The sequence below is a fragment of the Pseudorasbora parva genome, chromosome 7 (genome assembly GCF_024679245.1).
Source record: "Pseudorasbora parva isolate DD20220531a chromosome 7, ASM2467924v1, whole genome shotgun sequence".
Taxonomy (NCBI): domain Eukaryota; kingdom Metazoa; phylum Chordata; class Actinopteri; order Cypriniformes; family Gobionidae; genus Pseudorasbora; species Pseudorasbora parva.
In genome coordinates this window covers 27,622,307-27,647,026 of record NC_090178.1, presented here as the reverse complement: position 1 = coordinate 27,647,026, position 24,720 = coordinate 27,622,307, and the positions used below count along the sequence as shown (strand labels likewise).

Below are 24,720 nucleotides of genomic sequence, written 5' to 3'. Positions count from 1 at the left end.
AAACTACCAGCAACAGTGTGTAAAAACCTTGTGGTGACTTACAGAAAACGTTAGACCTCTGTCATTGCCAACAAAGGTTATATAACTGTACTGAGATGAACTTTTGTTACAGACTAAATACTTGTGTTCCACCATCATTTGCTAATAAATTCTTTAAAAATCAGACAAAGTGATTTTCTGGGTTTTTTTTTTCTTTCATTCTGTCTCTTATAGTTTAAATGTACCTATGATAAAAATTACAGGCATCTCTCATCTTTTTAAGTATGAGAACTTGCACAATTGGTGGCTGACTAAATACTTTTGTTCCACTGTGTATGATATATATATATAGATTTATATATAAATATTAAATATTTATAATATTTATAATTTATAATATAAATATTGTTTTTGAAATCATACTCACCATTGATGCATTTATTTGTTTAAAAATACAATAAAAAACTGAAATTGTGAAATATTATCACAATTTAAAATAACATTTAGATTTTTAAATGTAATTTATTACTGTGATGATAAAGTTGAATTTTCAGCATCATTACTCCAGTCAACATTTCTTATTGGTTATTACTATCAATCTTAAAAACAGCTGTTCTGCTTAATGTTTATGTGGAAACCAGGATAAACTACTATTTAAAAGTTTGGGGTACTTTTTTTGTTTTTTTTTAAAGAGGATTTTTATTCAGCAAGGCTGCATTAAATTAAACACATTGATTAGACATAACATTATGACCACAGACAGATGAAGTGAATAACACATCATCATGGCACCATATTAGGCAGCAAGTAAACATTTTGTCCTAAAAGTTGATGTGTTAGAAGCAGGAAAAAAGGTGAAGTATAAGGATTGGAGCAAGGGCCAAATTGTGATGGCTAGACGATTAAATCAGTATCTCCGAAACTGCAGCTCTTGTGTGATGTTCCCAGTCTGCAGTGGTTTGTATATTTCAAAAGTGGTCCAAGGAAGGAACAGTGGTGAACCGAGTGGCGGCCAAGGCTCATTGATGCATATGGGGAGCAAAGGCTGGCCTGTGTACTCCGATCAAACAGACAAGCTACTGTAGCTCAAATGGTTAACGCTTGTTCTGATAGAAAGGTGTCAGAATACACAGTGTATTAAAAAAAAAATTGTATTTGTGGTTGCATAACCACAGACCAGTCAGGGTGCCCGTGCTGAGCCCTGTCCACCACTGAAAGCATCAACACACATGAACATCTGAACTGGACCACAGAGCAATAGAAGAAGGTGGCCTGGTCTGATGAATCAGGTTTTCTTTTACGTCATGTGCTGAGAGAATTTTCTTGTTGTGCCCCCCTCAGCACTTGGTGCCCAACACGCAGCGCGTGATGCACGTGGTGGGAGCAGCGGCACTGCGTCCTCACAAAGCAAAATGGTTCAGGAATTGTTTGAGGAGCACAACAACGAGATTGAGGTGTTGACTTGGCCTCTAAATTCTCCAGATCTCAATCCAATTGACCATGTGTGGGATGTGCTGAACAAACAAGTATGATTCATTGAGGCTCCACCTTTCAGCTTACAGAACTTAAAGGATCTACTGCTAATATATTGATGTCAGATACAACAGCACACCATCAGGAGTTTAGTGGAGTCCATGCCTAGATGGTTCAGGGCTGTTTTGGCAGCAAAAGAGGGACCAACACAATATTAGGAAAGTCATAATGTTTTGCCTGAACATTGTATATTAATATATTAAAATAGAAATGTTATTTTAAATTGTAATAATATTTAACAGAATTACTGTTAATACTGTTTATTTTATCTTTTTTTTTAAAAAAAAAGCCTTGTTAAGCATACGAGGCTACTTTCAAAAACATTAAAACTTCTTAATTATTACAAACTTTTGGCAGGCATTATATCAAAGATGGCTGTAAAAATAAATCTGCATTGTTTATCCTTGTGATCTATCTTTTTTTTTTTTTTAAGAATCTAACCTTTCATTAAAGGAAAGTTGGGGGAAAGTCACATTATGAAATAAATGTTTTTTCTCCAAAATACATTGGCCACAATTATTGGTACCCCTAGAGTTTTTTTATGAGTAAAATATCTGAAGTATATTCCCATTCATATTTTTTTTTAAATTAGCGCACCAGGGTGACTAGGAACATGAAATTGTTCAGCTATGACTTGTTGTTTCACAGGAGTATAAATATGAGGAAACAGAGGCCAAATTCCTTAATCATTAATCTCAATGAGTAACAAATCCCCATTTCCACCATCAGGGCAATAATTAAGAAGTTCCAGTCAACTAAAGATGTCATAAATCTGCCTGGAAGAGGACGTGTGTCTACATCGTCTTAATGCACAGCGAGGAGGACAGTTTCAGTGAACAAAGACTCTCCAAGGATCATAGATGGAGAATCGCAGAGATTAGTTGAGTCTTGGGCTCAAAAAGCCTTTAAAAAATTCTAACAACCCCACGGCCTGTTGATTAAGAGGGATTCAAGAAAAATCCTTCTTGCTCATCCAGAAACAAACTCCAGCATATTCAGTAGTCAGATTAAAACCTGACAGCCTTCTCTAGAAATCTTATAATGGGCAGTGGTTGGATTTTCCATCAGGACAAAGATCCAAAACAAACATCAAATCAACACACAAATGTGTCCCTGAACACAAAATGAAGCTTCTGCCATGGTCGTCCCAGTCTCCTGAGCTGAACTCTCTAGAGAATGATGGAGGTGAACTGAAGAGAAGAAGCACCAACATGGATCTGGGATCTGAAGAGATTCTGTATGGAGGAAGGGTCTCTGATATGTCAGATGTTCTCCAAGCTCATTAGGCACCACAGAAGAAGACTCAGAGCTGTTCTTGGCAAAAGGAGGTTTCCAAAAGTATTTAATAAAAGGGTGCCAACAGTTATGGCCAACATGTTTTGGAGAAAAAAAAGTATTTTATAATGTGATTTACCCCCACTTTCAATTGTTTCACTTCAATGAAAGGTTAGATTGTTGTTAATGTTTTGAATAAAAGAACAAAAGATTTATTTTTACAGCCATATTTGATCAGAATTATTGGGGGTGCCAATAATTCTGACCACCACCACTATATATATATTACAGATAGATACACAGGTAGACATGCACACCGTTACAACCACTGACTTCGACTTCACTACGACACACACTAACGCGAGGATTCGGCGGGTTGCTTTGGTAACCTACTGTAGTGTGACTGTGATATTGGCGGTCGCAGGAGAGAGGCCGTACCTCATCTGTTTCAGCTGATCGGCGTGTGGACCACACAAACTCCATCACAGCCACAAACACAGCAATAATCAGGCCACAGATTAACACCACAAATATACCGCCAATGTTCTCCATCCCAAGACCTGCAACAGTGAGTTAAACACTTTTAAACAATCTGGATCTATGATAATCTTTCATCACAGACAGAGAAATTTTATATATACATTCTTAAAGTCGGCACAAAATGGAATTTGTCTCTATTTTCGAAATGCATGTTACTGATCTTATAGTGAATGATACATCTGTGCCATTTAATTTTTTTAACATTTTGGTTTTACCACCAATCATTTAGTCTGCTTAAACTGTGTCCCTTTCTTACAGTTGACTTTAAGCTCAAATTCAGATCTGCCTCAATCTAATCATCAATCAAGTCCTGTCCTACATTTATTTTATTTTCAATTACCGATTTTGAAAATGACCGTCTATACTTCCGTTCCATCGCGACTTTAAACAAACACAAAACTGCTTGACTGTGACAGCTACAGTGTGTGTGCGAAACCCTGCCCCCTGTGTTTTGGAAGATGATAGCTAGTTTCTAGCTGATTATGAGCTGGTTCAAGCTGACAGAATGTTTCTTGTCATCTTGGCCCAGAAACAAACTAGCTTCTAACTGTTTTTTTAGAACTACCAGCTGATTTTTGCAACAATAGCTTTTTGGCCAATCACCATGTTCTGAACACAGCTACCAGTTCTAACTGGATATTTCAGCAGGGAGGAGACTGGGAGGAAATGATTGTGTTGAGGTGCAGGAGAGGTTCATGCCTTTGGCGCGGTGGTCTTCCTCTTTGGGACACTGCCCTCCTTCCCACCATCTTCTCTTCAGGATCTCCAACCTGTTATTCTCCTGCAGCTGCAGCACTGCCAGACTGAGCTCATCTCTGAAAGGAGAACCTGAGAGACAGAATAATGCAGATGTGTGCATTTGGTGATCCAGCATGAGCAAGTGCCAATGAGTTGTCACACATCTAAAAAAAAAGCCGATCTGATGATATTCAAATGAGTTTACATTGTTGTCACACATTTGCTTAATTTATTAGTGAGCTAGACATATTTCAAAATCTTAAATATTTCTTCATTGTTGCATACATATTTTTTATGTGGTCTCACATGTGAATATTCTGACCCTAATGTACATGTTAAAGATTAAAAGAAAGCCTTCTTAATATGTTAATATGTAGATGGATATTTGGACATACAGTGCATCCAGAAAGTATTTGCAGCACCTCATTTTTTTCCACATTTTATGTTGTTACAGCTTTTTTCCCAAATTGATTAAATTCATAATTGTTTCCCTCAATTCTACAAACAATACCCCATAATGACAATGTGAAAAAAGTTTGTTTGAAATATTTGCAAATGTATTAAAAATAAAAATGGGAAAAAACACATGCACACAAGTATTCACACTTTTCACAGCCTTCGTTATGACATTTAAAATTGAGTTCAGATGCATCCTGTTTCCACTGATCATCCTGTGGTAAATTCAGTTAATTGGACATGAATTGGAAAGGAACACACCTGTCAATATAAGCTCCCAGAGTTAGCAGTGCATGTCGGAGCACAAACCAAGCCATGATGTCAAGGAATTGTCTGTAGACCTCCAATTTTATCGAGGCATAGATCTGGGGAAGGGTACAGAAACATTTCTGCAGCATTGAAGAATGAGCACAGTGGCCTCCATCATCCATATATTGAAGAGGTTAAGAATCACTAGGACCCTAGTCAGGGAGGTAACCTCTGACAGAGGTCCAGCATTTCTCTGTGAAGAGAGGATAAACTTCCAGAAGAAAAAACCATCTCTGCAGCAACTTCACCCATCAGGCCTGTATGGTAGAGTGGCCAGGCGCCACATGACAGCCAATACCATCCCTACAGTGAAGCATGGTGGTGGCAGCATCATGCTGTGGGGATGTTTTTCAGCAGCATAAACTCGGAGACTAGTCAGGATCAAGGGAAAGATCCATGCAGCAATGTACAGAGACATCCTTAATAAAAACCTGCTCCAGAGCACTCTGGACCTCAGACTGGGGCGAAGGTTCATCTCCAACAGGACAATGACCCTAAGCACACAGCCAAGATAACAAATGAGTGGCTACAGGACAACTCTGTGAATGTCCTTGAGTGGCCCAGCAACAGCCCAGACTTGAACCCAATTAAACATCTTAGAAGAGATCTGAAAATAGTTGTGCTGACGCTCTCCAACCTTAAGAGGTCCCAAAAATAGGTGTGCCAACCTTGTAGCATCATACGCAAAAAGATCCGAGGCTGTAATTAGTGCCAAAGGTTCTTTAAAGTATTGAGCAAAGGCTGTGAATACTTAAGTAAATGTGATTTTTGTTTTTGTTTTTTGTGCTTTTTTATTTGTAATAAATTTGCAAAGATTTCAAACTAACTTCTTTTTACATGGAGTATTTTATTATGGAGTATTGTTTGTAGAACTAAGGAAAATTGGAATAAGGCTGTAACATAACAAAATGTGGAAAAAATTAAGCGCTGTCAATACTTTCTGGATGCACTTTCCATGAATCCAAATTCAAAATGAGCAGGTTTATTTTTTATCTTTGCGGAATGTTGGTAATGAGTGATCATTTTTAAGTGTTATTATGGTGTTATGTTTTAAAACGACATGATTCACATTGTAACCGTGTACTTTTATATTTTGTTTTTACTAATTGAGGGATGAGTTGACATATTGTTCTATGTTAATTATTTCCCTCTCTCTTACCCAGAGGCATGCCGATGCCATAACCCTTGGTGTCCAGCAGGCCTCCGATCTGGGTGAGGTTGCAGTTGAGGCTGCGGTGGTACTCGTTCATGGTGCTCTCAAGGAGGAAGGCATATTTAGAGTTCACGACTCGTGCGATGCCCTCCTCTGTGCTCTTCACAAACACACTGGGTTGCTTAGAATACATGTAGTTCCACATCCGCTGATACGTTTGATAACGGGAGTTCTGAGAGAGGGGAGGAGAGGATGCATCATCAGTGTATACATCATAAATAAACATTTAAACTCTATTTGACATGCACAATAACAAACAGAAAGAAAACAGTGACACACACACACACAGAGCGAGTGAGGGAAATGTTAGAAACACTAAGGCAAACAAAAACCTGATAAGAAAATACACAGTCAGTAAGCCAAGGGTAATCTACACGAAAAACCAACAAGAAAATAAACAAGAGACAAAACTCATCCATAATCATATGCAAATATGCCTGCTGGCACTTTCCATGAATATGGAAAAAAATTGAGCCTGAAAATACTTAAACATATTTTTTTCCTTTTCAACAGATGTTCAGTGAAAGGAGATGCATAAACCATTAGAGGCACACATTTCAAGCTTTTTTCTGTGAAATCTATTAGATAATTTAAATAAACTTAAACACATATGTCTGTATCCCAAACAAAATCTTTTGAATTTATAATTCAATTTATTGTAGTTCAGTCATGACAACTCTGGGAGTGATTTCTAACCATTTATGCATTTATTTGCATGGGGCATGGAATGTACATATGTGTGATTTTGGTGGACGAGATCTGTTACGCTGCTGCTGCTGAGCAAATATGACGACTTGTTCAACTTATTTAAAATAACATGCATAATAAGGAAATATGCTGCTGCAAGAAAATTAGAGTAGAACTCCAGCCTTCTTTAATTTATGGCAAATCAAGTTATCAATAGCTATAAAGTGTTTGGTCCCAAACTGGAGATGGCTTAATTTAGGCTAATTTTGCAACCTTACTGTATAGTAAAATTTTACATATTTTTTATCTCATAAATATAGTCAATTTTATTATTTACGTTACATCAATGTAATGTAAGATGTTTTAAAGTCAACATGAAATTAAAATCCACCCTATCTATTTTCAAATGCTTGGTGTTGATCTTGTTGTGAACGATTCATCCATGCATCCATTTTAGTGGAGTTTCCCCTGGCAAGGAATAACACTGATTATCTCTTAGTCAGGGACAGCACCTGTTAGTGAGTGAGATATATTAGGCAGCAAGTGAACATTTTGACCTTAAAGTTAATCTGTTAGAAGCAGGAAAAATGGGCAAGTGCAAGGATTTGAGCGAATTTGACAAGGGCCAAATTGTGATGGCAAGACGACTGGGTCAGAGCATCTCCAAAACTGCAGCTCTTGTGGGGTGTTCCCAGTCTGCAGTGGTCAGTATCAATCAAAAGTGGTCCAAGGAAGGAACAGTGGTGAACCGGTGACAGGGTCATGGGTGGCCAAGGCTCATTGAGGCACGTGGGGAGCAGAGGCTAGGCAATGATGACTGATCAACTGTATATTTGTCATGTCGTAGCTCAAATTGCTCAAGTTCTGATAGAAAAGGTTTCCTAATACACAGTGCATCACAGTTTGTTGCATATGAGGCTGCATAGCCGCAGACCAGTCAGGGTGACCATGCTGACCCCTGACCCCTGCCCACTGCCGAAAGCGGAGCAATAGAAGAAGGTGGCCTGATATGATGAATCACGTTTTCTTTTACATCACGTGGATGGCCGGATGCATCGCTTACATGGGAAACACATAGCACCAGGATGCATTATGGAAAGAATCCAAGCCGGCGGACACAGTGTGATGATTTGGGCAATGTTCTGCTAGAAAACCTTGGGTCCTGCCATCCATGTCAATTTTACTTACGTACCACCTACCTAAGCATTGTTACAGACCATGTACATCCTTTCATGGAAACGGTATTGCCTGGTGGCTGTGGATAATTCCTCTCAGCAGGAAAATGTGCCCTGCCACAAAGCAAAAATGGTTCAGGAATGGTTTGAGGAGCACAACAATGAGTTACAGGTGTTGACTTTGCCTCAATTCCCCAGATGTCAATCCAACCACGCATCTGTTGGATGTGCTGAACAAACAAGTCCGATCCACGGAGGACCCACACCTCACAACTTACAGGACTTAAAGGATCTCCTGCTAACATCTTGCTGCCAGATACCACAACACACCCTCAGGGATCTAGTGGAGTCTATGCCTTGACGGGTCAGGGCTGTTTTGGCAGCAAAAGGGGCACCAACACAATATTAGGAAGGTGATCATAATGTTATGCCTGACCCGTGTACTCTACTTAACGAACACTAAAGTGTACTGTCTATATGTAAAGTTCTTGCTATTTATTATGGCCACAAAACATACACAATTATCTTCTCACTACACCTTCTAGGCAGATGTTTCATATGTGAATGTTCACATAAGCAAACCAGCATGTGTTCACTTTTCTGTGCATAAACGTGTGCATAAACTTAAAGGAAGAGTATGTAAGATTGTGGCCAAAACTGGTACTGCAATCACTTTCAAATGACTGTAGAGCGGTGTATCCCCTCTCCCCCTCCCCCCTGACTCGAGTTTGCCAGATAGGCTGCAGGATCCAGCAGGAATGTTTGTAGCTGCAGCTGTTGTAACAAGGGCAGAGCTGGCAACCCAGATGCCAAAACACTACTGACTTCATGATTGGTAGATAGGTGGAGGGCGGAGCTTCAGGCCAAAATGCAACATGTCAACATCAACATCAGTTGAGGGCTGCAACAACAACTTTTAAATGACAGTATCCTGGCCGGAGTACTGTTGTCAGTGATACAAGTATTTTAAATTAACCTGATTTCTTAAAGGGTCATGAAACCCCTAAACACTTTTTTTTTTTAGATGTAAACCGATATGTATCGGCTGCACATCATTGAAAACGGTAAGGGTAATTGTATTCTTATGTGAAAAAATCTTTTTTTTGCATTTTTCAGAGCACTTTCTGTCTTCCGGTTTGAAAAGCTTAGTTGGAGCAGTGTCACAAATGCTGACGTCAGTGTGTGCTTTTCGGCCCAAGTATGGGCTGCTGGGGACATGCTGACGTCGACCGCTCCGAGCGATTCTCGATATATATTCATGACATAAAGCTCATTCAGTCCAATCACTGCACTATAGTATGCATACAAGATAATTTAGTTAATATGCATGAGACAGTCACTTCTGTCTGGCTCGTCTTTCATCATTATTGTAGAGACATGGTGGGAACATTTTGGAAGCGGCGTGCGGAAAAGTCAAGGAGGAAAGCTAGGCGTTATGCTGATACGAAGTAACGTAGGGCGCCGAGCGAGCTGTAAGCGGCCGCCGTCTGTGGAAGCCTTTGCTACAAAGGCTCGGTAAAGTAAAATTAACTTGAAGAATCACACGCCGAACCTGCAAGCATTGACTATAATTTATGTCAGGAGTGCAAAATAACCGATCTGTAGGCCAATGTACAATATTTTTAATGAAATATCAACAAGAATCAAGAGCCACGTCTTCTCTGTTTTATCTGTGGTCACAGACATGCACTAAACTGCATATTTTCGGGCTCTTAGTGAAACCGTGTGCATATTTGGACAAATATAGATTAAGCTGCCAGGCGTGACAGCGCGGATCGTCCGGCAACCCAGCGCGCGTCATTCTGTGCTTCAGATGCGCGGTTGAGACTATGAAGCCTCAAACCCCTTCGCTTTTACCCCGATCTAGAATTACACATCTCTGTCGCATCGCATGTTAGTGGGTGGTTCACGTTCTACGTTCTCTTAGTCTTATCACGTCGGCGCGTTGTTCATCTTGCCAAACAGCGTGCATATTTGGACAAATAGTTTTATCACGTTTGCAAAATATTTCGTCATGCAGAATAACATTTATTTTCATTTCAACAGTGACATATCAGGGCCATTTTATGATTAATTGAAATACATTTCTTACATACAATACCTTTAAATATTAGTATAATATGATTTGTACCATAAAAAAGGTCATGGTGCTTCCTCCATGAATGGTGCCATACTGGATATTGGTTTGATCGGCCAGGTCATCAGGCGATTCAATTGGCACTTCCATTCTCTGAACTGTCAGAAAAGCAGCCAGATTCGCTGTGTATGAGGAGATTATTATAAGCGTGAATGCCCACCTAAAAGAGAGAGAGAGAGAGAGAGAGAGAGAGAGAGAGAGAGAGAGAGAGAGAGAGAGAGGACATAAATGGTGGAAGCAGAGTGCAAAAAGCCCATAGTTGTGCTGCGTAATGTGTCCATTGACTCTGTTAAAATGACCATCAACACATATGGACCCCAAGCACAAGCTCAAACTCACCAGACCCCACTAACGCAGCGTGTGGATAGGGCTCGGGGCATGATTTCTGACCCCTGCTGCATGAAGCCCCCGACAGGAAACCACAGGCTGTTTCCGAGTGTGTACTGATTTTCCAGCAGGTCTCTGCGCTCACGCAGACACGGGTGAGGGTTATACCATTCATACGGACTCAACCTGACACAAATACACAGAGAGGGAGAGGAATTTTTCATGGAGCATTAATATTTATTTCTTCACTATACTATAAAATTAACAAAATAAATAAATCACCACATTTCCCTAGATTACTGCTTAAAGGTCCCATGGCATGGATTTTTATTATTTTATAATGTATCCTGAGGTCTACTTATATTGTTAGTATTGTTTTTACATAAAAAAAGTCATAACTTAAAAATAAAAGGCATTTTTTTCTATACTGATATTAGCCCTCTGCCTTGAATGCTCTGTTTCAAGGGGCGTGTCTGCTGTGAGTCTTCAGTGAAAACACCCACTACTGTGATTGGCTGACATCTTTGCCGAGGGGGCGTGGTTTAGTCAGGCGTGAGCAGCAGCAGGAACACTCACTGCCAGTCGAGAGAGACGGAGCTGGGGGAAGAATGCTGAGAGTGTTATTGTACCAAGTTGTTGATAGCGCAAGTTTATTTTGTTTGTATCTGAGAGCTCTTCTGTATGTAATGAGGGAACTTTGCAACGTTATTTCTCTCACAAAATGCTTTCACCACAGCTAACAGCAAACACACGCAATGAATAAAGTTAGAGCTTCTGTTGAGCATAATTACTAGAGCAGCGTCATTCAAACAGTTTGGGCAAGTGTGCACTGCAGATAAATGTGTGATTGACAGATCCGAACATTATAAAGAGTGTTCTTTGATCACTCTCTGTAGTTTAATCATTTAAATAACAGATTTGTTTCATGCTGCTAACAGAAATGACGTGAAGTTGATCGTTTTAGTCACTGGATTGATTCACTGATGCATCAAGACGGCCAGCGGCAGGACTGACCGTTTTAAACGATTTAGAAAGAAAGTCTGTGTGAACTTGAATGATTAGCTACACATCAGAACTCACTGATCCCAGATCAGGCATTAATGAACACTGTTACTCACTGTTTGTGGCGGTGCTGTCCATATAGTAAAGCCTGTGCTGACATCGCGACTGATAAACTGAATCCATTCTCTACTAATTCTCTGGGCGGGCAAAGCAGAGGAAGGGGCGGTAACCTTTCCTGGTATGACGTCATAACAGGAGAATTCAAGATCAGCTCGTCTGGGCTCTCATTTTTTTAAAGGCAGAGAAAGACCATAACTCGGTTTACACCGATCAAAAATTCTAGCCACTTGGGGACATTTAGGCAAGGGGAACATATAAATGTTGAAAAACCTCATAAAATAAAAATGTCATGCCATGGGACCTTTAAAGCAAGAAAACGTATTTGCTATGGGATGAGAAAACAAAACTTGTGTAATGCAGTAGTCACTATAAGAGTAAAAAACACATAGACATACAAATCCATATTAAACCCTGCGGCTCTTGGCGACACATTGATGTCCTAAGACATGAAACAATTGGTTTCTGTGAGAAACTGATCAGTATTTGAGTTATTTTTTTTACCTCATATCAGACGAATCTCATCTAGTATTCCCAATGCCATTACTTCTGCCAGATAAGGTTAAATATATATATATATTCCTCATTAGTAGCTGCTCGGATGGCACGGATCGGTCAAATGAGGCATCTATGTAAACATATATCTATGATCGTGCCGGGTTTTTGACCTTACTTGATGGAAGTAATGGCATTGGAAATACTGGATGAGATTCGTCTGATATGAGGTAAAAAAACAACACAAATACGGTTTCTTGCAGAAACCGATAGTTTCGTCTCTTAAAGCTACACTGTGTAACTTGTTTAGTTTATTCTTAGCTAAAAACACTTAGTTCTTTCAAAAATTAATGTGCTCATGAATATATATTTACTTCTTTCAAGTTATAAAGTATTCACATAAGTTTATAATATGCCATTGAAAATACATACGGGTGAGGGGTTCGAATGCTGGTCGCCATGTTGCCCCTCCATCTTGAAAGTACATTAGCCAAAAAAGGACATACCTGTAAATTCAAGCTTCGCCTTTCACGTTTTAACACTCGATGGCACCGTATCAATGTGAAGAGGGGGATTGCCATGTTAATCTTGGACTAAATTGGCCACCGTAGGAGTTAAAACCAAATCAGAATTGAGAGGAACAGAAACTAATATTCACTGGATGGTCATATACCTTTACACCGCTAGATGGGGAAAATATCACACAGTGTAGCTTTAAGACATCAATGTGTCGCCACGAGCCGCAGGGTTTAATATGGATTTGTATGTATGTTTTTACTCTCATAGAAAAACACCCCATTGTCGTGCATTATACAAGCAACGGTTGGAGTTAAAAATCTTCATTTATGTTCTACTGAAGAAACAAACACACCTACATCTTGGATGCCCTGAGGGCAAGTAGATAAACATCCCATTTTTGGGTGAACTATCCCTTTAATTTAACTTTCTGAAGTAAAGTATTATTATCTTATGCAGTTTGACTCAGTTTGTCATTTTAAAGACGTATAGATATATGTTTACTGGAAAACAAGACAAACAATGATTCATTTGTAGCAGTTTTTGAGTGTGTTGGTGTTGATTTGTTTGTGTACCTAGCAGAAAGAAAAAGCACACAGCTGACAGCGAGGTAAGCCAGCAGCATGAAGAGCCAAACTGCCGGTGAGAAGGGATCCAGGAAGGAGAAATAACCTGGCTTCCTGCCCTGAGAGACGGTGGAAGAGAAAGAGAGGTAAATGAATGCAACTGAAGGAAGGAAAGTGGCAGAAATAGAAGCCAAAAGGGATTAGGTACATAATGAATATTCAATCTATTAATTACAAAAATGCAGTATTAGCCTACATGTTTAGGTATTTAGACACATCTATCTATCTATCTATCTATCTATCTATCTATCTATCTATCTATCTATCTATCTATCTGTCTGTCTGTCTGTCTGTCTGTCTGTCTGTCTGTCTGTCTGTCTGTCTGTCTGTCTGTCTGTCTGTCTGTCTGTCTGTCTATCTATCTATCTATCTATCTATCTATCTATCTATCTATCTATCTATCTATCTATCTATCTATCTATCTATCTATTACCCTTAGTTATCCAGATTATACACTCTGTACTGGCTGTTATCATTCAGGAGAGGACAAGCAGAGAATTTCACACCGAATTTCAAATACCACACTATTTGCACCAATGTGTATCATCTCATCCTCTCTTCATTCAAATGTGTTTTAATTTTCCATGTTTTACTCCAGCCACAAGATGGCGCTATCGATCAAATCAACACGCCAGAGTCCCCAAAAAATCGTGCTAGACAAAAACATTTGTTTTTTTTTTAAATGTTTTTATTTAGTGTATAACAAATAAAGGTATAGCCAATATTACACTAACCATTTTTCCATTTAAATGAGTGTGGGTCAGGTTTTGCTAATAAAACAATTGGTATCCTTTTTAAGGATATAATAGAACCTGAAATCAGTCAACATTTCCCATTAGTTAATTTTTTTTAATGAAAATTAATTACAATATAATGACTTTATATGACAATTCATTATTCCAAAATTAATCACAAGAGGTGAATCAGAGGTAATTCACAAAGAATATAATTATATATAAACAATATAATGTGTGTGTGTGTGTGTGTGTGTGTGTGTGTGTCATGTGCGTGCGTGCGTGCGCGTGTGTGTGTGTGTGTGTGTGTGTCTGTGTGTGTGTGTGTGTGTGTGTGTGTGTGTGTGTGTGTGTGTGTGTGTGTGTGTGTGTGTGTGTGTGTGTGACTTACTATGTGGACCCTGTAGAGAATACTGATGCCGAGGGTCATAAAGGGTTTTGAGAAGTCAATGACCTTTTCTCTTTCAGATGTGATGGTAAAAGCAGCTACAGCCAAATCAGCTTTCTGCTCCAAAGACAGAAGCAGAGAGCAATAAAAAGGTGTAGAAGGAGAACACAACAAGGGAAATCACATAAAATTGAATTAAACGCAACCGTGTGATTTCAATAGTCCAGGAGAGAACAAGTTGATGAGTCTGACTACATACCCTGTTGATCAGCTCTCCCACCATGCCCGTCCACGAGCCGTTGGGTTCAGGTGCCCCATACAGGCCGTCGTCCACCAGTTTGATGTGGAAGGTGAACTTGAGGGTATCAGCCAGCTCTCTCAACATGTCCACACAAAAACCTTCATACTGCTCGTTCCCCTCAAACTCTTGGTAATTCACCTTTCTCATCACGTATGGGTTCTCCTGCACACACAAACACACACATTCCTGTATGCAGCACAATAGTATGACCCCAACACTTTCATCTTGCTGTATTAGATCAAATATTACACTCAAAATGTAAAATGTATTTAAAATTTCAAAGAAAACTGCAGTGAATTTTTAAATAATTTCACTGTTTTGGATTGAGAAGATGTTGATTTACCTTGTCTTCAAGTGACACAAAATAACTTCTAACATATAACACATTATTAAAGGGTTAGTTCACCCAAAAATGAAAAATCTGTCATTAATTACTCACCCTCATGTCGTTCGACACCCGTAAGACCTCCGTTTATCTTGGAACACAAATGAAGATATTAGTGTTGAAATCCGATGGCTCAGAAAGGCCTTCATTGACACCAATGTCATTTCCTCCCTCAAGACCCATAAAAAGTGGTAAAAGTTACAAAGTCCATCTCACTACAGTGGTTCTACAATAATTTTATTAAGCGTTGAGAAAAGTTTTTGTCCGCAAAAAAACAAATAAATAACGACTTATGGTGATGGCCTGTTTCAAAACACCGCTTCGTAAAGCTTCGGCGGCTTGGATCACCAAAGTCACATGATTTCAGCAGTTTGGGGGTTTAACATGCAATTCAAATCATGAAACGATACACTGATTCATTTAGCTCAGAGGCTTCAGGAAGACGCTATCTAAGCTAAGACAGTCATCACTATAATTGTTATTTAGTAGTTGTTGTTTTTATTACCGTCACTTCATAAAATGATTGTAGAGCCACTGTAGTGAGATGGACTTCGTAACAATGTCTTTAGTGCCTTTTATGGGTCTTGAGAGGAAAATACATTGTAGCCAAAGGAGGCCTTTCTGAGCCATCGGATTTCAACAAAAATATCTTCATTTGTGTTCCGAAGGTCTGATACGGCATGAGGGTGAGTAATTAATGAAAAAATCTTCATTTTTGGGTGAACTTACCCTTTATAAAATATTTGGGAACTTCACTGTTCCCTTATTTAATCAATATTTTTCAGTATGTTTTCAATATGTTCACTTTAATCAAAACTTTTTTTTATCAATATAAGGATTTTCCTCTGTATATATTTTTCACTTTCTATTCTGTTATATAATTTGTATTATTACTTTAACAAAACTGACTAACTAAAGCCAGTTCTTTAATGAACAGAATAAATTCATTTGGACTAATTTTATTAAAATAAAACGATCATGTAAGCTAACTGTGAATTCCTTCTTTCTATCATGATTGGCATACTGTAAATAATTTATTAAGAGTTTAAGTGGACAGGGCATTATAGAGTTCAGGACAGGAATTACTAATGTCGATGTGTAAAAAAACATTGTGTGAACATAAGTTGGCTCTTTGGGCTGCTGTAGTGCAGTTGATCCTCACCAGTATGGTGGTGATGATGAGGCTCTTGTTAGCCAGAGTCTCAGAGACGTTGATGTCCAGACTGGTGGAGTTCATCAGCAGAGTGTTATTTGAGTACCAGATGCCAATCTAACACAGAGATGGTGGAGAAATGAAGCAATCAAAACAAAGATGGTAGCACTATTCAAAGGTTTTTTTGGGGTTTTTTTTTACAAACTGCAAAAGCACAGAAATGTTTCTGTTAGGAATAGGGTTACTGTATAGACAAACAATAGATGTCTATAGAATGCCCCTAATTAGATATCTAGGTAAATGTGTATGTCTGTGCTTTTAACCTCTTTGTGGCCTCCTCTGTGCTTCTCCAGGATATGGAGGGTGTAATTGGTCCTCTGGCCTTTACTGTTGAACTCAACTCGACCTGTCAAGCCGTCATACTCCACCTGATCAAAACATGGAAAGAGAGCGAAAGAGAATAGCCTATGTTTCTTTAAATAACCCAATGGGTGCTCTTTAAGCAGAAAACAATCCTGAAGGACTTTCAAGAGGTTTAATTTACCCATACACACACACACACACACACACACACACACACACACATAGACTGACCATACGCAGGTAGTTCATGAGGCTGGTTCCGTGTTGCCAGATCTGAGGGGAGGTGCAGCTGAGAGGCTTGATGCCAATCTCCTGACTCCGGTTGAGTTCCTGCACTGCACTCACCACCACATGGACCGCATCAAACAGCAGGGCTGACGAAAGCTGAACACACACACACACACACACAGAGTTTAGGTTGAGCAGTCTGTTATACATTGATCGTTTTTTTGTGTTCGTGCGCGCCTTACCGCTGGTCCAGGATACGGGTTAATGTCACAGCCCTCTCTCCAGGACAGATTTAGGCTCCTGATAAACTCCAGGTAAAACGGGTGGGTGGTGTTAAACATTGAGAAGCCCACAATGTTTGACTGCTCATCCACTATATCATCCAACCACAGCAACGGGAAGTCCTGCACACACAGGAATAACATCACACAAGAGGGAACATCAGTGCATTAGAAATTTGAAAGAACAATTAGGTTTGTTTTTTCCTTTTTAAAAATATAGACATATAGTTCAGTTCAGAATAGTGAATAGTACTTTGCAATGGTACTGGATCATTGGTATTTGAGTAAGTTATGGTGAAGGGGAGGATTTACAATCCCTACTATTTAATATATAATGAATAGGGAATCACAGTTTCTTAAGTAAAGTTTTTTTAGAGAATAAATATGCACTTGTTTTGTAATGAATTAATTTGTTTTTTTTTTATCATTCATCATTCATGTAAAGACAACGTATAGTTATTAAAATGTCACAATGAATCATTAGTATTTAAGTTTGTATCAGCTGAAGTTTGCTCTGTGTGGATTTATTGTTCTGATCCATTTATATGATTCATCATTGAAGGGAAAGGATACTGTTTTTTACTAATGATGTGTTTGCAAGGTTTTTTTTAGGAATATGACAGTCTCCAGGAGAAATCAGAAAGGTGGTTTAATAGTAGAGAAGGTCTGAATAAAGTTATTAGATTAGTATGAGTAGACTGTAATAGTGCATGGCCATCCCTGAACTAGAGGTGTCTAATGGCTGCTTTAGACACCTCTAGTGCAATTTTGGCAATTCTATAAGGCCTCTACAAATCACACATGGATCCAATGAACTCGGGTACGACATGTATGTAGACTGTACAATGACATCAATTCAACCGTAGGCTACGACACAAGAAAGCGTAGAAGAATAAAACGTCACCAGCATGTGCTAGTGGTAAACAAATCGAGCAAGATGAAATATACTTTGGCAATGGTGGTTTTTATGAGCTGAAAAAAAAGGAGGAAGCAAAAGAGGAGAATAATGTGGTCAAGCCAATTTTGCAAATGGAGCTTGAGGTAAGTATTTTTCAGCTTTAGCGCAATGTTGTTTTGATCAATAGGCCATTTCATGTTGCACTTTTTTTTTGGCTAGTCAGAAGACGTAGGTCGTAGCAGCAAACATACTGAGATGAACATGCAAAATGTTTGGCACTCTTAAGAAAATCACAGGCTATCTTTGATTGCAAGACCGTGACAACAGCCGTCTTTGAACCTCTCTCAATGTACGATGTAGGACCACCGTAAATCGCCATGATTGGTCATCTTTTGTCTGGAACAGCCCAACATAATTTACCGGCCATAAGGCAGTGGTCTCAAATGCAGCTCCTGGAGGGCCACTGTCCTACAGAATTTAGCTTCAACCAGCACCAACTCACCTTGGAAGTTTCTAGTAATCCTAAAGAGCTTGATTAGCTGGATCAGGTGTGTTTCATTATTGGAGCTAAACTCTGCAAGGCAATGGCCCTCCAGGAGCTGAGTTTGAGACCACTGGTGTTCTCTAAGAGTTTTTTTAAAGGTCCCATGGCATGACATTTATATTTTATGAGTTTTTTCAACATTAATACGAGTACCCCTAGCCTGAATATTGTCCCCAATTGGTTAGAAATGTTGATCAGTTTAAACCGAAATTCTCGAAAGTCTTTTTTTTCTGCCTTTGAGAAAATGAGAGCCCAGACAAGCTGATCTTGAATTCTCCTGTTATGACATCATACCAGGAAAGGTTACCGCCCCTTCCTCTGCTTTGCCCGCCCAGAGAATTAGTAGAGAATGGATTCAGTTTATCAGTTGCGATGTCAGCACAGGCTTTACTATATGGACAGTACCGCCACAAACAGTGAGTAACAGTGTTCATTAATGCCTGATCTGGGATCAGTGAGTTCTGATGTGTAGCTAATCATTCAAGTTCACACAGACTTTCTTTCTAAGTAATTTAAAGGGTTAGTTCACCCAAAAATGAAAATTATTTCATTAATTACTCACCCTCATGCCGCTGGACACCCGTAAGACCTTCGTTCATCTTCGGAACACAAATAAAGATATTTTTTTTGAAAGCTGATGGCTGACAAAGGCTTCAGAAAGGCCTTCATTGGCATTCAGTACATTTCCACTGACCCACTCACAAGACCCATAAAAGGCAATAAATACTTTGTAACAAAGTCCATCTCACTACAGTGGCTGTACAATAATTTTACAATGCAATGAAAATATGACGCAGCTCTGCCGTTCAATACGTGACCTGGAAGAGGAGGAGCGCCGCCATCGCGTGAGTTCCAGGTGAGTTCACGTCTGAGACCTACACGGAAGACAATAACTTGGCAGATAAAGTCATGATTTTGATTTTTTTTTGCGCAAAAAAACTATTCTCGTCGCTTCTTAAAATGATTGTACAGCCCCTGTAGTGAGATGGACTTTGTATCGATGTGTTTAGTGCCTTTTATGGGTCTTGTGAGTGGGTCAGTGGAAATGTACTGAATGCCAATGGAGGCCTTTCTGAAGCCTTTCTCAGCCATCAGCTTTGAACAAAAATATCTTTATTTGTATTCAGAAGATGAACAAAGGTGTTATAGGTGTCCAACGACATGAGGGTAAGTAATTAATGAAATAATTTTCATTTTTGGGTGAACTAACCTTTTAAAACTTTCAGTCCCGCCGCTGGCCGTCTTGATGCATCAGTGAATCGATCCAGTGACTAAAACGATCAACTTCACGTCATTTCTGTTAGCAGCATGAAACAAATCTGTTATTTAAATGATTAAACTACAGAGAGCGATCAAAGAACACTCTTTATAATGTTCGGATCTGTCTCGACTGGCAGGCAGGCAGTGAGTGTTCCTGCTGCTGCTGCTCGCGCCTGACTAAACCACACCCCCTCTGCACGTAATGTCATTTCAAATGCAAAGATGTCAGCCAATCACAACAGTGGGTGTTTTCACTGAAGACTTACAGCAGACACACCTCTTGAAACAGAGCATTACAAGGCAGAGGGCTAATATCAGTATTCGAAAAAATGCCTTTTATTTCTAAATTATGACATTTTTTGATGCAAACACCATACTACCAATATAAGTAGACCTCAGGATACATTATAAAATAATAAAATAATCCATGCCATGGGGACCTTTAAGATATACCAGTAACTAAAGGTTTCAGGAATGCATTCAAGGTTAAAGCAACATATAAATAGTTATGTTTGCCAATCATACTGGTGGTGGGAACAGTTGGTCCCATGTTGGCAGCTTTTTGTATTATTGAGCATGTTGAATAGAGCCTGTAGGTGGGAGAAATCACTCTGATTGGCTGTTCAGCTTTATGAACCAGCGCACAAGTAGAAAAAACAGAAATGATGAAAGCAAGCATGCGGCAAAGTTGTTTACGGTTTGTATTTCTGCAGTCTTAGCTATTTCCCTATTTGAATGATGAATACAGAATACTCCCACCTGTTGGTATGAAGAGTTATTTCCTCTCATGAAGACATAGAATGTTTGTACTAATTGGCATAAAACTTTTTGTCCCAGACACAGATGGCATGAGCCACAGTCGGCATTTATCTCTGCAAGTACTTTGATGTCAGTTTAATGCAGCCTTTAGATTTGAGTGATAAGTCAGACTAGGGGTTCTATCTTGCACCCAGCGCAATTGACTTTGTACACCGACGCATGTGTCATTCCTATTTTGCACCCGCGCAAAGAGCGCTTTTCCCTCCACAGAAGCACGTCGCTAAACTAGTGAATGAACTTGCGCTCCCTGGGTGGTTCAGCGCAAAAGGAGGTGTGTTCCGGCGCAAACAATCCCTATTGTGGTGCTATTTTACTGTTCCATTAAACAATTGCGGCACTGGCCAGAAAAAACCTAGTCTAAAGTCAGTTGCGCGTTGTTCATCATGCTATTTTAAGGGCGCATGCTTGACCATAATGTATAGCGTGCAAAATAGGCATAAATCTAGCTTAGAAATAAATTAAATTATTCAGGCTAATTGTAGTAATTAAGGATCAGACCTGTTTGCCCAATAGTGGCAAGACATATATGTATATAAGGACATCTGACAAATTGGTTTGTCCGTCAAGAACCAGTAAAAAAAATCGACTGAAAAACTGAAAAAACTGTTTAACCGACGCCTGTTTAACTGACGCTATTTTGGGTGGGTCTCTTCCATCCCCATACAACACAACTTCTCTGTCTTTCACTGCTCTTACAAGAACATCAGTCTTCTCGGCTGTGAACCGCTCCTGGCGTGCGCCTGGTAAATACGCCATAATAATAGCAATCCATAATGGAACTTACGCACCTGCTTTTAAAGGGAATGTTGGATGACGCTCTGATTGGTTTATTCACGTTACGCCCAAACCACACCTATGAATAATGAAGCTACTTCAGACCAACCCATTTTAGATTTGCGCCGGGCGCAGGAGCCATTTATCCCGCCGGGAAAATAGCAACAGCGCCGAGACCCGCCCACAAAGTTACTTGCACTTCACGCTTTGACACTTGCGTTTCAGATCGTTAAAATAGGGCCCTAGAGGTTTTAGTATGGTTCAGTGAAGTGTTTGGTTAGACTAGTAACTAGAGTTTTCAGTAAAGTGTGTAAAGCGAATGTTACACAATTTACAGTCTGAGTTGATTTAACAGAAAACTACAGTGTACGACAAGCACAGCACATTTTTTAGCTTCAGACTATGATTTCATCCAGTCAGATATAAATAAAGCCGTCCGATATAACAGTCCGATATAAAGCCGATTTTAGAGCCCTTTTTTTCATTTTGTTTCTGTGTGTGTTCAGAACGATTTAAAAATTCTGTTAGTTTATGATCCTCAGTCATTTAGTGTATGTCCATTTTTTTAAACATTAAAAAAGGCAAGTTGCACTGACATGTATTAAAATATGTCTGCCATTGTTTTGTCTCAAGATGCACACAAGTAATGTATTTTTTCTAAGGCACGTTTATAAAAGCTACTTAAATGCACTAATTGAACTAAGGTCGAATCCTTGCTTAGTCAAAGGCCTGTTTGTGAAACCGGGTCCTAGTGTTTTAAAATGTGTTCAGATTTGTGTATTCCAGCCTTAAGCTGAATGCAACACGGTAGGTCAGACTAGTAACTAGACCTATTGTTAGATGTGTGTTGTGTTTGTAGGTTATTCAGTAGAAATGTATGTAATGCAGTTCAAGCTGTGAGGGGGCTGGCTTGAGAAGTGTGAGCGGGTTTGCGTGATAAAGATGAATTGTTAATACAGAAGATGGGGCTCCAGGCATGACTATATCTGCTGGAAAATAGGCCAAGAACTCCTCCTCTATCTTACCATAGTTGTGAGGATGTACTTGTAAAATGCTGATGTCATTCCCAACTCTGATGCCTAAAAGGACAGGCAAGAGGAAAGAGACAATGAAAAGATTTCATTATGCGTGTGAATGAGAGAGATTTCTGTGTGCTCATTGAGGAATACAGTACTTAAGCAGAATCATGATATTTATAGTATATATACATTTAAAATGCAGGTATATTGAACAAAGCTGAATTTCAAGAAGAGAGATGGAGGGGAGGTGGGCGAGGACAAGAGAATGAATGAATGTGAAATGAGCCAAAGCAACATGATTTCAATAATGTGACAGTATGCTCACCTTTTTCAGTATAAGGTAAGAAATAGATGCATTAGCATCAATAATTATTGTAGCTATTTTGTCATCACGAATCTCTTTCAGTAAAGGCGTGGGGTCGAGGTTGTCATCCAGCATCCTGATTGACAGTGTCTCTCGAGAGATCAGGAAACGCCTTATCAGCTCCTCCAGTCTCAACAGACCTGCGGGGAAGAAAGCGAGTTGGCCTGAAAGCATATGGACACTCCTGCACCCAACTGGAATTAAGGGGCCACATTTAGCTCCATGTAGTGTACCTGATGTGGTTTGTGTCTGAGGTCGTTTGTAAAAAGCATGCATCTGTCCGTTTGCAATGCTACTTTAAAGAAAGCGAATCGGTGGCATCACAAAGCCCAGTGAAAATGTAAATAACTAGCTGCGCTCTCAAGGGAGCCTGCATGCACAGAAAGAGCCAGTAAAGCCAGTGCCAAACTTTAATTAGCTTGAGGGAGGAGAGAAATCAATGCTCTCCACACTCTTCATTCTTTCTCTTTCTCTCGCTCTCAAAACCTCCCCTTCTTCTGTCTTTCCTTCACTGATTTCTCTCGTTCATTCTGATTTTCGCCCTTTCTGTTCACTTCATTCCTGTAAATTTGTCTCTTTTTCGATATTTCACTGTCTTATTCCCACAGCTGCATTATAAAGTGACCTCAGCTCTTCTGTTTTCCACCAGAGACCAGTGCTGTGACACTTTGAAACAAACATTATCAGACCCAGAGCAGCCTTGTGTTTAATGACTCATGTGTAACAGTGACTAGAGCTCTGTTCCAAAACCTAGCGAGCTGCCAGCATCGTAGGACATCACAGGCTTTTTCCCAATGCAAAACCGGTTCTGAACAGTAGCTGTATTTAATTATTAGATGTCTAGATTCTATGGAAACAAGAAGGAAATCCCAGAATTGTACTGAGCTCATTGAAGATACACCCAAATTAAGGTTTAGATTAAAGGGGTCATGAATTGAGAAATCAACTTTTCATTCAGCCTTTAATATGTAAACGCTCATTGTGATATAAGAATATCCTCTAAGTTTTGGAACTGAAAACTTCTTTGTTAATCAAAGAAAAGCTTTTATTGACACCAGACCCAACAAACTCTCGATCTCAGAATGTGCCAAGCTGTGACGTCAGAGTGTGGCGAAACGCTGCCTCAACAGAAGATGAAGTACGCCTGATTCTGTGGCCCCGCCCACCGACTCGTGCAAGAAATGTAACATAAATGACATGGGCCTATACCTAGAGCTACCGGATCATCCTACAGAGCAAAAAACAATCCGAAGATGGCAAGATATTGCACTGTGCCTGGTTGCATTAAAAAAATAAATAAAATAAAAAATAAAGATTTAGCTCATGGGGCAGACATTATGTGTTTGTTCCGTCATTTCACTGCGGATTTGTTAGTAAAAAAGAACCTGGATTTGCAGACAGGATGAGATTAAATCAGGGGTGGGGAACGTTGATCCAGAAGGGCCCCTCTCTTGCAGAGTTTAGCTCGGACCCTAATGAAACACACCTGAAGCTAATCAAGGTCTTCAGGATTACTAAAAGCTTTGTCTCATTTCGTTAAATTTCCAAGGCTGCGTCCTCCGGAGGACACAACCAGTGAAGGATGCAGTATACGGAGTGTCCTCAATCAGAATTAAACGAGACGTGCTTTTTAGGACACACAGACAGGAAGTATCATGTTGCTATGGCAACACGTTCAGCCTTGTTGCGCTCTCATGCCAGTTATAGGAATGAAACTTATTCATATCTTGAAAATGCCTATGAAATGTTTCTTGTCTTGACAGCAATGTACTGCTCTAAATGTTTAAAAAGCACTAAACACTTGTAATCCTTCTATCTGTTTCAGGTAATACAGCTTAAAAGCCAAAAACAAGCTTAAAATGAATTACATTTAAACACCACATCAATGCTTGCATGTATACCAGGCGGTGGTGCCAGTTTTTCGTATAATATGTAAAAAAAAATATGGCGGTTGTTAACGGCGACGCAAAGAATTGTGGGTTATCTGCAGCAGTGAAGGATACACCTCATGCACTCTCCGAATTCCTGTGAAAGAAGGACGCATTTGAAGGTCTCATTTGAAGTGTCATACTCACTTTTTTTAA

General features: G+C 39.5%; 1 protein-coding gene across 4 annotated transcripts in view; it reads right to left on the bottom strand.

Moving 5' to 3' along the window:
* Positions 1–24,720, bottom strand: part of grik5 (glutamate receptor, ionotropic, kainate 5) — a 139,035-nt gene that overhangs the window by 2,738 nt on the left and 111,577 nt on the right. For 3 of the 4 annotated variants that reach the window (XM_067448892.1, XM_067448894.1, XM_067448893.1), the window contains exons 8-21: positions 22,598–22,776; positions 22,279–22,332; positions 16,920–17,081; positions 16,681–16,833; positions 16,410–16,514; positions 16,096–16,203; positions 14,507–14,710; positions 14,251–14,364; positions 13,075–13,184; positions 10,382–10,555; positions 10,037–10,202; positions 5,990–6,215; positions 4,027–4,155; positions 3,181–3,347 (exon numbers count right to left, since the gene is read on the bottom strand). In XM_067448892.1, the coding sequence (XP_067304993.1) occupies positions 3,181–3,347; positions 4,027–4,155; positions 5,990–6,215; positions 10,037–10,202; positions 10,382–10,555; positions 13,075–13,184; positions 14,251–14,364; positions 14,507–14,710; positions 16,096–16,203; positions 16,410–16,514; positions 16,681–16,833; positions 16,920–17,081; positions 22,279–22,332; positions 22,598–22,776 (2,051 nt within the window). The remainder of the gene's footprint in view (positions 1–3,180; positions 3,348–4,026; positions 4,156–5,989; positions 6,216–10,036; positions 10,203–10,381; positions 10,556–13,074; positions 13,185–14,250; positions 14,365–14,506; positions 14,711–16,095; positions 16,204–16,409; positions 16,515–16,680; positions 16,834–16,919; positions 17,082–22,278; positions 22,333–22,597; positions 22,777–24,720) is intronic. The other variant, XM_067448895.1, reaches the window with a different exon arrangement.